The 15,648-nt window shown below is 36.0% G+C and overlaps 1 protein-coding gene across 1 annotated transcript in view; it reads left to right on the top strand.

Annotated features, from left to right (window-relative positions):
* Positions 1-15,648, top strand: part of UGGT2 (UDP-glucose glycoprotein glucosyltransferase 2) — a 172,584-nt gene that overhangs the window by 23,287 nt on the left and 133,649 nt on the right. The window contains exons 6-8 of the mRNA XM_032611137.1: positions 4,463-4,559; positions 7,136-7,208; positions 9,539-9,639. Of these exons, the coding sequence (XP_032467028.1) occupies positions 4,463-4,559; positions 7,136-7,208; positions 9,539-9,639 (271 nt within the window). The remainder of the gene's footprint in view (positions 1-4,462; positions 4,560-7,135; positions 7,209-9,538; positions 9,640-15,648) is intronic.

Raw genomic sequence — 15,648 nt, 5'->3', positions numbered from 1 at the left:
TAATTGCAGTTGTACTCAAATTTATCCAACTTTTCCTTAATGGTTTCCTTCATGATGCCATAAAGACATTTTCTTATATTTTCTTGTGAGAATTAAAGTGCTGTTCTTTGTGTTTTGCTTTTTAATTCATCTGGATATATTTGAATTTGCTGTAAGGTAGAGACATAATTTTAGTTCCATATGGAAATTCATTGGTCTCCACATAATTCATTGGACAGTTAACTCTTTATACTAATCCATCATATGCCAAGTTTTCATAGGCATATATGTTTTTAGACTCTATTCTGTTCCAATAATATATCTAATTTTATACAAATATAGCATTATTTTAATTGTAGTAGCTTTAAAATTTAAAGCAATATTGAAAAAGAGGAACGAAGCTGGAGGCATCACATGTCCTGATTTCAAACTATATTAGAAAGCTGTAGTGATTAAGACTGTATGGTATTGGCATAAAACAGATACATAGAGCAGTGGAACAGAACAGAGAGCTGAGAAATAAACCTATGCATATATGATCAACTAATATTTAACAAGGGAGCCAAGAATACTCAATGGGGAATAGATAGTCTCTTCAATAAACGGTGTTGGGAAAACTGACAGCCACATGAAAAAAATGAAACTGGACCCCTATCATATAGCACTCAAAAAGATTAAGTCAAAATGGACTAATAACTTAATCATAAAATCTGAAGCCATAAAACACCTAGAGAAAACATAAGGGAAAAGCTTCTTGACATTGGTCTTGGCAGTGAGTTTTTGGATTTGACCCTAAAAGCAAAGGCAATAGAAGCAAAAATAAACAAGTGGGACTACATCCAACTATAAAAGCCTCTGCATAACTAAGGAAACCATCAACAAAATGAAAAGGCAACTTACCAAATTTGAGGAAATATTTGCAAATCATATATATGATAAGGGGTTAATATCCAAAATAAAAGAGGAACTCATACAACTGAAGAGCAAATGAAAAGAAACAGTTCAACTAAAAAGTGGGCAAAGGACCTGAATAAACATTTTTCTAAAGAAGACATGCAAATAACCACCAGGTATATGAAAAGGTGCTCAGCATCACTAACTGTCAGGGAAATGCAAATCAAAACCACAGTGAGATGCCACCTCACACCTGTTAGAATAGCCATATGTCAAAAAGACAAGAGTTAACAAGCATTGGTAAGGATGTGGAGAAAAGGAAACCCTAGTGCACTGTTGGTGGGAATGTAAAATGGTACAGCCTCTCTGGAAAACAGTATAGAGGTTCCTCAAAAAGTTAAAAATAGAACTAGCATATGATACAGCAATTCCACTGATGGTATATATCTCGAGGAAATGGAATCGCTATCTTGAAAAGCTATCTGCACCCCCATACTTGTTGTAGCATTACTTATATAGGAGTAACCTGTGTGTCCAGTGATGGATGAATAGATAAATGTTGTGTGTGTGTGTATATATACAGACATGCACAATGAAATATTATTTGGCCTTAAAAAAGAAGGAAATCCTGCCATTTGTAAGGACTTTGAGGGCATTATGCTAAGTCAGACAGAAAAAGGCAAATATCATATGATCTCATATATGGAATGTGAAAAAAACCAAATGCATAGAAACAGAGAACTGGTCGGTGGTTGCTGAAATTGAGGGGTGGGGAGGGTTGATGGGTGAAGGTGGTCAAAAGGTACAAATTTCCAGATGTAAGATATATCTGGATATAAGTTCTGGGGATGTAATGTACAGCATGACGACTGTACTTAACAGTACTCTATTGAATATTTGAAAGTCGCTAAGAGAGTGGATCTTAAAGTTCTCATTACAAGAAAAAGACAACTGTAGCTATGCGAGGTATGGCATTAACTAAATTTACTGTGGTAATCATTTCGTAATACAATTGACCCTGAACGACTTGGAAGTTAAGAGCTCCAACACTCTGCGCATTCACAGATCTTTGTATAGCTTATAGCTGGTCCTCCGTATATACGCCATTCCTCTGTATCCACGGTTCAGCACATGTAGATTCAACCAGCCATGGGTTATGCAATAGTGTAATATTTACTATTGAAAAAAATCCACGTGTAAGTGGGCCAGTGCAGTCTACGCATTTCAAACCCATGCTGTTCAAGGGTTTGATTTGATATCAAATCATTATGTTGGACACCTTAGACTAATACAGTGTTATATGTCAATTATCAGAAAAGGAATGGGAGATCAAAGTATATGTTTATCTTTTTAAAAAAAGTCCCCCAAGTGGTTTTAATATGCACCCCGCCCCCGGATGGTATAGTCATCTATTGGGAATCAGTGTCCCAAGCTATTATTTGGAGAATGTGACCATTAAATATACTTCTGTGAAAGCATATTCACCAGCTATCTGGGTACTTTGTAGCATCAAATTATGGCCTTCTATTTAATTAATGACATATTGTACATCCAAAATAGTTATACTGTAAATCTAGTCAGCATGTAATCCTAATAAAAATAGACTTATTTGTGCTACTTTTTAAAAAAATTTATTGTTATGATTTTTTTTAGTTGTGTTGGGTTTTCATTGCTGGTACGTGGGCTTCTCATTGCGGTGGCTTCTCTTGTTGCGGAGCGCGGCCTCTAGGCGTGCAGCCTTCAGTAGTTGTGGCACGCGGGCTCTAGAGCGCAGGCTCAGTAGTTGTGGTGCACGGGTTTTGTTGCTCCGCAGCATGTGGGATCTTCCCAGACCAGGGCTCGAATCCGTGTACCCTGCATTGGCAGGCGGATTCTTAACCACTGCGCCACCAGGGAAGTCCCTGTGCTACCTTCTGAACAGATGCTTTTTTGTGGGGAAAGAAGAAATAGGATAATGAAGAAAGATTTTTTTCACCAGTTGATTTAGCCTATGAGCATTTTTGGTTTGCAAATCCAAAATTATTAAACTACAATTCAAATTTTATATCAATACCTTTCAAAAGGAGAAAGTAAATATGAAGTTAGTAAACATTTATCTTTATTATTGAGGAGCTGGTAACATTCCAGAACTGATCATGGAAATTGGTTATGTGAAATTGCATTTCTTTTATGAACTATAACAAGATATGTGGACTTGGAGGTTCAGTTTGCCTAGCCACCAACTGATTGTCTTTTGAGTGGATAGTCAAAATACATTTTTAAATTGAGCTGGATGAAATTGAAAACTCTTTAAAAGATTTTCAACTTTGTCAGATTACTATAATTATAAACAACCCAGTGTCCTCATGCTATCTTTCATTATAGCATGTGCCTGAGAAATTAGCAAATTCAATTTTAGTGTGGGCAGCAATGTTAAACACTTGTCTGCATATCTGAAACTAATTCTTACATCATCTTATTTAGAAATAGAACAGTCCAGGAATAGTCACTATGGTCGTATACTTATTTTGAAGTCTGAGACAGAAGTTTAGGGAGGAAAGAAGAGACTAAAAACCGTAGTACACTATTGAGGTTTTCTTTCTGTTTGTCCTCTGCCTCTTCCTCTGTCATGTTTAGAATTGCAAAACTGCCCTCATGCAAATGTTAGTTAAGCAAAGACACATAACATCTTCACAGGAGTTTGCTGAGTGCTAGATTAAATGCGTTTTCCAACCCATGAAAGAATATGCCAAATGGTCATGATTGTAGCACAACTGATAAGAATTTCAGTCTAGAAGCTAGAAAGAACCTTAGACATCTTCTAAAATATTACATATATTCATCCAGGTTGCTTACTTTTTTGAAAAAATGTGATGACTTCTCTTCCTTCACAGAGTAGTCTCTAGAAGTACGTTTTATATTTGCACTTTAGGAAAGGTGAAAGAAAACTTACCAAATGCTGATCATAAATACTTCAGATAACCCAGTTTTAGGCAAATTGTTACCTCTCACTGCAAGAATAGGTATTAATTTGTGGCATTTGGTATATTTTAATCATTGAGAAACATGAAGAAACACTTATAGGTTGTTCAAGGCACTGAGCTTTTTTGTTTCCTTTGCCTCTACTTTCTAGTATTTGCTTTTGGGGACACTCTGGATGTCCTACATGCAGACAACTAGCAAATGAATAGCATTTACTGGTTTAGCAAATCTTGTGTAGTTCCCCCAAAAGAGTACAGTTTTGTTGAAACTCGATTGTATGGGATCCTCTGTTAATTAATTCATGGGAAAGATGGCAAAGTTACCATGGTATAACAGAAAAAGATCAGATTTTTTTTTCATTGTAAAGTAATTAAAACATCAGAGTCATGACAAGGATTTTAGAAAGTAAAGAAGTGGTAATCAACCAAATTCTAGTTCCTTGATAGACCGTCTAGGGAGAGTATAAATATCCCCCTTATATTTCACAGTGATTACTTCAATATTAGTAATTTACCCTAATGTCCTAATACACAGTCATTCTGAATTCAAAAGCAGATGTTTGACTAAATATTTTCTCTCTCTCTCTCTCTTTTTTTTTTTTTTTTTTTAAATAAATGTGTTTGAACAGAAACCAGCCTCACAGAAAATGTACTTATCTGGCTATGGTGTGGAGCTAGCTATTAAGAGTACAGAATACAAAGCGTTGGATGATACCCAAGGCAAAAGTAAGTTTATTCTCTGTATTCGAGTAGAATGAAAATTTGGAGGCTTATACACTTCAGTTGAAAAAAGAAAATGACTGTAATCCTACACACGTTAATTTGAGGCTGGAGACAGGGTAGACATGTTCCTCCTTAGTTGGAATTTAACTTTAAACTAAAAGAAATACATTTCATACTATTGTGCTCTCAGAAACTTCAAAAAGTGGAAGTAGCACATTTGCTTTTACTCAATGGCTTCCCAACCATTTTCCGCAACATATAAAAATTGATAGTATCTGTAGGGTATGTAGAAGCAATAGGTGAGGCTGCTTATGGCTAGAGGTGACTGACCCAGGAGCTCAGACTGGCCATGATGTGCCCAGTCACCCCCTGGGAGCAAGGGTGGGGGGGGCTCTAAGGGGATCAGTATCTCAGTAAACCTAAAACTCATTGGTAGCACTGCCTTACAAGTCTTGGTCTGAAGTATTTATATATAATGAAGTTAGGATGATGGTCTTGTGTTTTTGCTTTTGTTTTTGTTTTGAAGTGAGATGGAGAGGGCTGTGAGTTGATTGGTTAGATGAAGTAGATTTGTGATCTACCAGTCCAGTGTCTATGTTCTGTGTACTGAATGTATGCTCTAGATGAAGGATTCTGGAGACCTAAAAACACTGAAGAACTTTTCAGATTCTTATGGAAATCTTTTGTTACCTGGCTCATTGGAAATGTATTTGTACCTGATTCTTGGTTAAGAGTTTCTAATTCATTCGTTTGTATGGTCTCAGATGTTGCTTCTGCTACAATTTTGTTTTTCTATTCAAGATCTGGTCCTGGCAGCCCTACCCTGATCACAGCTTAGCTCTAGCCCTCCTATTGAATGTGCTACAAATCAACATCTGTATTATTGTGATTGAAAATCCTGCTGGTTAAAGAGTTACTGAAAAAGTATCGTAGAAATAATAATGCCCAGATTTTATATATTTCCATATAGCTTGTATATAGCTCTATAATGCTTTATAATGTAGTATCTTGTTTAACAGTCATGGTAGTAACATAAGGCATTTTCTAGCCATCCTTGGGCTTGTAGAATTTTTTTTAAAAGTCATGTGATCACATGTATTTCTGTATTACAAGTTGCACATTAAATTTTGTCGTACATTCGGAATATATTTTCTCTCCATTCTAGTTGCCACTCCTTTAGCTCGCTTCTTTTTTCCCCTCTGTATATGGGTGTCAGGCTTCTAACTGACCTCTTCAGTACCCCTAGTCCCCTCATCCCCCAAATAGAATAATCCATTTGTTCTCCACAGTGCTTTCTGACTGCACTTCTTATGATGAAAATCTGACTTTATGATTCCACCAGTTAAAATCCCGGACTGGTTCCCTGTAACCTCCTCATAAATTCAAGTACTATATAGCATAACAGAGAAAGCTTTTCACATTCTGGCCTCTTTCTGCCTAATCAGTGTCCCTCAGCCCTCTCATTTGTACACTGTGGTCCTGTAACACTAAACTACTATACAGAATAATTTTCTGTTCCCTGGATGCCTCCATGTGTGGCTCCCTGCCCAGCCTTCGTGACCTCTGTAGAGAACTCTCATCCCTTAGCATATGCTGTTCCTGCTGCCTGAAACCTTCCTCCTTTCTCCCACCTCTTTTATTCATCTAAGGCCTATTCATCTTTTAAGGATCATGTATATCAGTCAGTACCTCTGAGATGGTTGTCCATCTTCCTGCTCTGTCAGAGGAAGGTTTTCCCTCTTCTATATTCCGCATATTTTGTGCTTTCTTTTGAAAAAGTTTTAAACAGTCTGTTAAAATTGTCTGTTTGTCTCCTTTTCCACCAACTGAGGTTTGTGTCTTTTGCGTCTCTCTTCCTGGTGTCTGTCTGGCAGGCATCAGGCATCATAGAAGGCAGTCGATAAATATTTGCCTGATGAATGAATGACAGGGAGGGAAAGGAAGACTGGATCAAAGCACCCAGTGTTTTTAGTTGCGGTCCTAGAGGTCCAGGCTCTCAGACGAGTAAGAAGGGAGAAGTGTACTTGATGAGCTCTGATGGAGTGTAGCCCATACTGCTTACGGTCACAGATTCTTAGAATCCCAGAGTACCCTCACACATACCACTTACCACACTGTATGCTATAATTATTGGTAAGTAAAGGAGAGGGGAAGAGAAATGAACATAAAATTATCCTTATTCTTTGAGGCCATGAGTTTTGGTGTCTTTCTGAAGATTTCTTGATAATGTCTAAAGGTGTCAGAAATAATGTGAGAACTCCTGTATGTGTTAGGGTTTGGATTTCTTGCTGGCTTAAGAGCTAAGCCCAGGGTTCATTGCACACCCCTTGGTTTATCATTCTGGTATAAAATAGAACTTGACTACGACATGATCTATAGAGCACTTATGATGGTTTTTAAATATTTAATAATCAAGCTTGTTTAAAAAGAGAGCACACTCATGTCGCATTAAGCTGATCCATGAAAGAAAAACAAGGTAAGACAAATGGAATTTGATTTTATTTTGAGTTCTTCTAATTTTTTATTACATATTTTCCAGTCTGAAATATTTTCATTTTGCTTTTGTTTCCAAAATATAGCTGTGACTAATACTAGTGTAGAAGATATTACAGAAACAAATGAAGTTCAAGGATTTCTCTTTGGGAAATTAAAGTAAGTCTGAATTGAAATGAAACTATTACTATACTCTTAAATTTGTTTTTAAAGGACTTGATTCAATATTCTGGGTTGGCATATGTTTCACATTTTAAAAATATACATACTATTGTTTTTATTACAGAAGTAACACATGGTTAATGCAGAAAAGCACAAAATTGAAAAATAATCGCTAATTCCACAGGATAATGAGTGTGGTTAGAGATACTGGAATTGAAAGTGATCAGAGTTATCTCTGGCTAAAAACTAAAACAAAAATTTATGGAATCTTTTACAGATCTAATGGGTTACAAAAATCATAGTTAATATTGGATTTTTAGCATGAAAAAAATTTCATGTCTCGAAGAGAAAATATTTATTTCTCTAAATTTCTGTGCCATGTATTGCCATATTAAATACCTTTTAACTTCTGGTATTAATTTCATATACACATATAAGTAACCTTTCAAAAAATTGAAGTTCTGTCCCCCTTTTTTTTTCCTGCATCACTGATTGAGGACAAGGAATAGGATGGTGAGTGCTCTCTGAATGTTCATGGGTGGGGATTGTTGTCGTTTTATGTCGTTTCTCTTATTTACAAGAAGGGAAAGTTTATGATTCTATTATAAAGACAACATTAATTAAAAATAAAGAACCATTTTTATTAATATCTTTAGTTCTTATTTAGTATTACAAATATTTATAAAGGACACTTAGGTCCGTTCTCCTGGTGAGTAGATAACTGTACAGAGTGAGGGGAACATTTTTGGACACTATGCTCCTTCATACAGATGACTGAGTTATATTTCTATGGTTTACTGGACAAGTTGTATACTAGTGGCCTTAAAAAGTTAATGCATCTTGTAAAATGGATTTAAGTAAGATTTTTATTTAGTAGATAACATTTTTATTCCATTTCCAGCTGTGTCTTGCATCTTAGAATCCACAGTTCTGTTTTTTTTTTGGGGGGGGGGTACCGGGCTTCTCACCGTTGTGGCCTCTCCCGTTGCGGAGCATAGGCTCTGGACGTGCAGGCTCAGCGGCCATGGCTCACGGGCCCAGCTGTGGGATCTTCCCAGACCGGGGCACGAACCCATGTCCCCTGCATTGGTAGGCGGACTCTCAACCACTGCCCCACCAGGGAAGCCCTGTTTTGTTTTAAATGTAACTATTTATGGGAATAAATTGCATGGCTTCCAGAAAGCCTTTGGAACCCTGGGATATTAGTTTTTTTGGATAGGAAATACTCAGAGTTAGTTTTTACACAACTAATTGATTTAGGCAAGAACCTTCTGCTTTGAGGTATTGTATGAATAATGTGTTTTTGCCTGAGTTACATAAATGATTTTAGCTGTGAAAATTATTGTTAAGCTTATGATTAAACATGAAAAACAATATAACAGCTCTTATAAACTTAGTATTACTCTGTAACTTGAAATATTGAGAAAGGAGTGGTTAATTTAATTCATAGTGAACTTCTTTTCAAAGAAGTTCTTTTGCTTTCTCACTGTAAGAGCAGACTTGATTCATTTCCAAAATGTGGTCCCACATTGTAATAAAATTGCAAGATATGAAATTGTAGTACATTTATTATTGTTAACTATAAGATTAATCTATTTCTGTATATTTATTTTTCATCTCACATTTTAAAATATTTATTTCTCTTTACTGTTGAAAATATGTATTTGTTTATAAATTGTGCTGATAGCTACATAAAGTTTTTTTAAAACAATTCTAATAATATGAAATGGTACTGTGTTTTGATTTCATGAGAGATGGAAGAATAAAGATTATAGTTTTTATTATATGTACAGTAAAATATCATGCTGCATTATTTGGCACTCTCTAAAAAATACCTAGATATGTTTAATTAGGCAGAATTATCTTATTTAAGTTTTTTATAAGTTTCAAAGATGGAACTTTTCAGAAATAGAGTAAACTCTAAAATTGTATAGGAAGCATTAATGTCTTTCCTTATAGTTTTCATTTTTAATTATAAAAGCAAGACTTGTAATTTATAAAATGTTAAATAAAAAGTGTATAACATAAAAACTAATAATTCTGCCCTCACACTTGGATCCCTTACAGGTAATGTTAACAAATGAGAGTACATCCTTCCAGATTTTGTTTCCTTTTGTTTTGTTTTATACATTGAAAAAAGTAGACATGCATATCTCCCTCATTTTTTTTTAAGTTCTGTGGATATAGCTGCCTCACTATTTATTATTATCTTGATGAACAGTTAGTGTCTAAATATTTTGAAAAGTTAATTTCAAAAATATACTGCTTGTATAGTAGTAATTTGTAGTAGGTGATGATAATTAACATTACTTAATATTCTAATACAGAGAAAGATATTCAGATCTTAGAGATAATCTGACAACATTCCAAAAATACCTGATTGAGAGTAATAACGAAATGATGCCTCTGAAAGTCTGGGAACTACAAGGTATAGTATCTCAGTCCACATTAACATAGCATATTGGTAACTTATCTCTGTTTTGTTAAGTAGGCTTTTATAGAATGTGATGTAAATTATTTCATAGGCACTAATAATTACTAAGGATGTGACTAATATACATTATTTCTGTGGAAATACAAATTTAATTAAAAGGTTATTCATCAAGCAAACCATATTTTTATGTTTGTAAGATTTAAAATTATATAAAGTACAGTTATTTGATATCATCTAATCATTTTTAAAGTGTACACGAGTTATAGATTCATCTCAGGTATTAAATCACATTTCAGAGAATCTTTAGCATTGATTAGAAATCCTGATTAGTAAGTCAGGAGAAATCAGAACTAAATCTTAGTTTTCTTCTCTTTAAAATTTTGATCTTAACAGACCATTGCATGTTTCATTGCGAACTTAGAATAGCTCCCGTACTGACATCCTATAAGCAGATATTTTGAGACTGAACCAAATGTTGAGAATGAACCAAAATTCCTTTTCAGTTTGTAATTTTCTTTTTTATTATTTGTAATGTTTAGTGGGTCATGGGAATATGTCACTTTTCTGTGGAATCTATAACTTTTATCACATCTCATCGACTTTTTTTTAATATAACAACTTACTGAAATATACTTGATATGCAGTTCACCCATTTAAAGAGTACAATTCAGTGGGGTTTAGTATATTTTTAGAGCTTTTTAACTGTCAGCACAGTCAATTTCAGAGACCCATAATTTAGAAAATTGTAAGTGATAGGGTGCTTCTGAAGGCTGGTAAACAGAGAACATGCAAAGTTAGCTTCCTTGTAATTAACCTCACTGATGTCTGTGGAAGGTATATTTGAATGGACTAGAAACAGGAAATCTAGTTAAGACATCATTGAATTAGTGTAGCGAGAGATAGAACTATGACTGTGGTAAAAGGCATAGAGAGGAAGGCCAGATTTAGCAAATATTTAGGAGATGAAAAGAGTCAAAGATGAATTTAAAATTTCCAGCTTGGAGCCTGAGTAGAGAGAATATAAAACATGTAAGTGGGTTTGGGGGTTGAATACGGGGCCCAGAAATAATGAGACTGGCATTAAAAAAGATAGACTTAAAGTGATGGTGACATATCCAGATGACCAGGTCCAGTGGTGGGGTGAATATAAAGTCCTTATAGTAAAAGGAGAAGATTTAAAAGTTGAAAATATTAGCATAGAGGTTTCTTAAAGGTGGGGGGTGCTAACTGAAAGTGTAGGGTGCCCAAATCAGTGCCCAAGGGAGTGTCCACGTGCTCGTCCACGTGGGGAAAGTAGACACAGTGGAATGATGAGAGCTATAAGAAGCAGCACATTAAAGAAGCCAAGGAAATAGATTCAGGAGAGGGTAAGTGATCAGGACCTTTTCCTTTTTTGATTGATTTAACAAGTGTTTATTGAATTTCTACTAGGAGTCAGTCATGTCCCTACAGCCATGGTCTTATAATTTTTGGCTGAGACCTGGAGTAGGAAGTATATTTTACATCAAGACCCATACACAAGTGTATAATGTGTGAATACACAGATATGCTTAAAACTAAAAAGAAAGCTTTAGCATAGATATGTATGTTTACCACATTTTATTAATTCTGTAAGACTTTTTTAAAAAAATGTATTTATTTATTTTTGGCTGTGCTGGGTCTTCGTTGCTGCACGCGGGCTTTCTCTGGTTGTGGCGAGCAGGGGCTACTCTTCGCTGCAGTGCGCGGGCTTCTCATTGCGGTGGCTTCTCTTGGCAGAGCACGGGCTTCTAGGGTGCACGGGCTTAGTTGCTCTGCGGCACTTGGGATCTTCCTGGACCAGGGCTCGAACCCTTGTCTCCTGAATTGGCAGGTGGATTCTTAACCACTGTGCCACTAGGGAAGCCCAAGACTTTCTTTTACTCTACCCTATTTCATTTGAGAAAAAAACCCTTCACATTATCCACTAAGGTGATTTCACTACTAACTAATGGGTTCCAACTGATACTTTGAAAAAGTGCTGTATTCTGAAGATAAAATTAGAGTTAAAGCAAACACCACGTTTATTCAAAGGACCTTGGACAAACATAAACAACTTTAAAAACCAGTGTAAAAATTAGCATTGCAATTGCTGCAAAGTAAAGGGACATAAGATGAAGAAGGGCATATACCAGGAAGATCTGACTGGTGGGATGGGGGCAAGGAAGGGGTAACAGAAAGGGGAGGGTTCCTCAAGAAATGGTGATTGAATTGAGATCTGAGGAAGGACTAGAATAAATTTGAGGGTGGGTTATTTAGGGAGAATATCAAAGACCCTTTCAGGGGGCTGCAAATGGAGTGTGAGGGAGAGGAGATATCAGGAACAACTGCTGGATTCATGGTTTACCCAGCTGGATGGACAGTGGTGGATTTTCTGGAAAGAGAAGACTAAAGAGGACCAGATTTGGGCAAAGATGGGTGGGAATATCACAAATTTGTTATTGAACGTGCTGCTTTTGAAGTATCCAAGTGGTAAAACCAGAAAAACAGTTAAATATGGGAATCTGGATTTCAGAGGCAAAGTGAAGGACTTAAATAATTTATGAGTCATCTAGGTAGGGAATAGTTTAGAAAAAAGCAAAAGATGTTAATAGACTATGCTAATATTATATTCATTTACTTGTTATTTACAGTTTCTCTGATTTCATGAGTGAATTTTCAGGGGCTTTTGAACAGCATATGTGAAGCAAAATTCCATTCATGTTGTAAAAAGTTTTAAAAGACTAGTTATGCTATCAGACCTGAGTAAAATATAGTTGTCCATGGTCGTGATGATGATGGTGATTGGCGGTGATAAAAATATTAGCTAATACTATTTGTCTGGCACAGTATTGGGCTCTTTATATGCATCATCCTAATTAATTTTTTAAAAAACTCATGGGGTATTGATAGATATCCTGCTTTTACAGATGAGGAAACTGAGAAACATACACACAAAATAATTAGTCCGAGGTCACCAGTCTCATAAAGCACAAATCAGCGATACCTAAAATCAGCAGGTCTCTCTCATTTTAGAGCCTAAATTCTTTCTTTACCTCTATGTTGTACTGTTTATAAGTATAACATCATGCAGCCAAATACTCTCAGGAAAGGTCTTTCATCATATACTATCCTCAAAAGAAATACTCTTTTGAAATGCAAATCAAAACTACAGTGAGATACCACCTCCCACTGGTCAGAATGGCCATCATCAAAAAGTCTAAAAGTAACAAATGCTGGAGAGGATGTGGAGAAAAGGGGAACCCTCCTACACTGTTGGTGGGAATGTAAGTTGGTGCAGACACTATGGAAAGCAGTATGGAGGTTCCAGAAACCTAAAAATAGAATTGCCATATGATCCAGCAATCCCACTCCTGGGCATATACCCGGACAAGATTGTAATTCGAAAAGATACATGCACCCCTGTGTTCACGGCAGCACTATTCACAATAGCCAAAACGTGGAAACAACCTAAATGTCCACTGACAGATGAATGGATAAAGAAGATGCGGTACAGGTATACAATGGGATACTACTCAGCCATAAAAAAGAATGAAATAATGCCATTTGCAGCAACATGGATGCAACTGGAGATTATCATACTAAGTAAGTCAGAAACAGAAAGACAAATACCAAATGATATCCCTTGTATGTGGAATCTAAAGTATGGCACAAATGAACTGATCTACAAAATAGAAGCAGACTCACAGACAGAGATCAGACTTGTGGTTGCCAAGGGTGGGGGAAGAGAGATGGAATGGGAGTTTGGGGTTGGTGGGTGCAAACTATTCCATTTAGAGTGGATAAGCAACAAGGTCCTACTGTATAGCACAGGGAACTATATTCACTATCTTGTGATAAACTGTAATGGAAAAGAATATCAAAAAAAAGATATACCTATGTGGATACCTGAGTCACTTTGCTGTACAGCAGAGATGGGCACAACACTGTAAATCAACTCTACTTCAATTTAAAAAGATACATAAACAAAACAAAACAAGAAATACTCTTTTATAAGTTATATCAATCATATAAGTAATGACTTCAAGTTTTCTTATCTAAAAATGCATAAATATATACACACCAGTTAAAAATTGTTACTTAAAATTGCCTTTAATAGCAATAGAATAAGAAGACACATAAAGGATCTTATTTGTAAGTTTACTGTTCATTCACCCATTCATTCGTCAATATTGAGCACCTACTTATGTATCAGGTACTTTTTTTGAGGTTAGAACATTTAAGTTCTACTCTTTTAGTACATTTCAATTATATAATACAATGTTATCAACTATAGTCACCATGTTACACATTAAATCCTCCGATTTTATTCAGTCTTAGAGCTGAAAGTTTGTACCCTTTTACTAGCCTTTCCCTGTCTCTCCCACCCTCAGCCTCTGGCAGCTGCTTTTCTACTCTCTGTTTCTATGAGTTTGACGTTTTTTAGATTCCATGTATAAGTGATGCTGTGCAGTGTTTTTTTCTTTTTTTTTCTTGTCTGGCTTATTTTACTTAGCATAATGCCCACATAGTCCATCCACATTGTTGCAAATGGCAGGATTTCCTTCTTTTTTAAGGCTGAATAATATTCCATTGTGTTTATATACACCACAGTTTCTTTATCCATCCATTTGTCCACAGAGATTTAGGCGGTTTACATACCTTGGCTATTGTGACTAACGCTTCAATGAACATGAAAGTGCAGGTATCTCTCAAGATACTGATTTCATTTCCTTTGGATGTATACCCAGAAGTGGGATTGCTGGATCATATGGTAGTTCTGTTTAATTTCTTGAGGAATCTCCATAATGTTTTCAATTGTGGCTGTAGCAGTTTACATGAGTTACTTGTATATTTTGAATAGTAACCCCTTATCAGATATAATGATGTGCAAATATTTTCCCCCATTACATAGGTTGCCTTTTCATTTTGCTGATGATTTCCTTGCTGTGCAGAAACTTTTTAGTATGATATAGTCCCACTTGTTTATTTTTCCTTTTGTTTTTGTTTTTGATGTCAAATCCAAAAATTCGCTGCCAAGACCAGTGCTAAGGAACTTACCCCCCTGTGTTTTCTTCTAGGAGTTTTATGGTTTCAGGTCATAAGTTCAAGTCTTTAAAGTATTTTGAGTTGATTTTTGTATATAGTGTAAAATAAGGGTCCAGTTTTATTCTTTTGCATGTGGACATCCAGTTTTTCCAGCACCACTTATTTATTTATTTTTTTCTTTAAACATCTTTATTGGGGTATAATTGCTTTACAATGGTGTGTTAGTTTCTGCTTTATAACAAAGTGAATCAGTTATACATATACATATGTTCCCATATGTCTTCCCTCTTGCGTCTCCCTCCCTCCCACTCTCCCCATCCCACCCTTCCAGGCTGTCACAAAGCACCGAGCTAATATCCCTGTGCCTTGCGGCTGCTTCCCCCCAGCTATCTACCTTACTACGTTTGTTAGTGTGTATATGTCCATGACTCTCTCTCGCCCTGTCAAAACTCACCCCTCCCCCTCCCCATACCCTCAAGTCCGCTCTCCAGTAGGTCTGCGTCTTTATTCCTATCTTACCCCTAGGTTCTTCATGACATTTTTTTCCCTTAAATTCCATATATATGTGTTAGCATACGGTATTTGTCTTTTTCTTTCTGACTTACTTCACTCTGTATGACAGACTCTAGGTCTATCCATCTCATTACAAATAGCTCAATTTCATTTCTTTTTAAGGCTGAGTAATATTCCATTGTGTATATGTGCCACATCTTCTTTATCCATTCATCCGATGATGGGCGCTTAGGTTGTTTCCATGTCCTGGCTATTGTAAATAGAGCTGCAATGAACATTTTGGTACATGACTCTTTTTGAATTTTGGTTTTCTCAGGGTATATGCCAAGTAGTGGGATTGCTGGGTCATATGGTAATTCTATTTGTAGTTTTTTAAGGAACCTCCATACTGTTCTCCACAGTGGCTGAACCAATTCACATTCCCACCAGCAGTGCAAGAGTGTC

This window comes from Phocoena sinus, chromosome 18 (genome assembly GCF_008692025.1).
Source record: "Phocoena sinus isolate mPhoSin1 chromosome 18, mPhoSin1.pri, whole genome shotgun sequence".
Classification (NCBI taxonomy): domain Eukaryota; kingdom Metazoa; phylum Chordata; class Mammalia; order Artiodactyla; family Phocoenidae; genus Phocoena; species Phocoena sinus.
The sequence above is the reverse complement of the archived record's forward strand: the minus strand, read 5'-3'. Positions and strand labels throughout refer to the sequence as shown.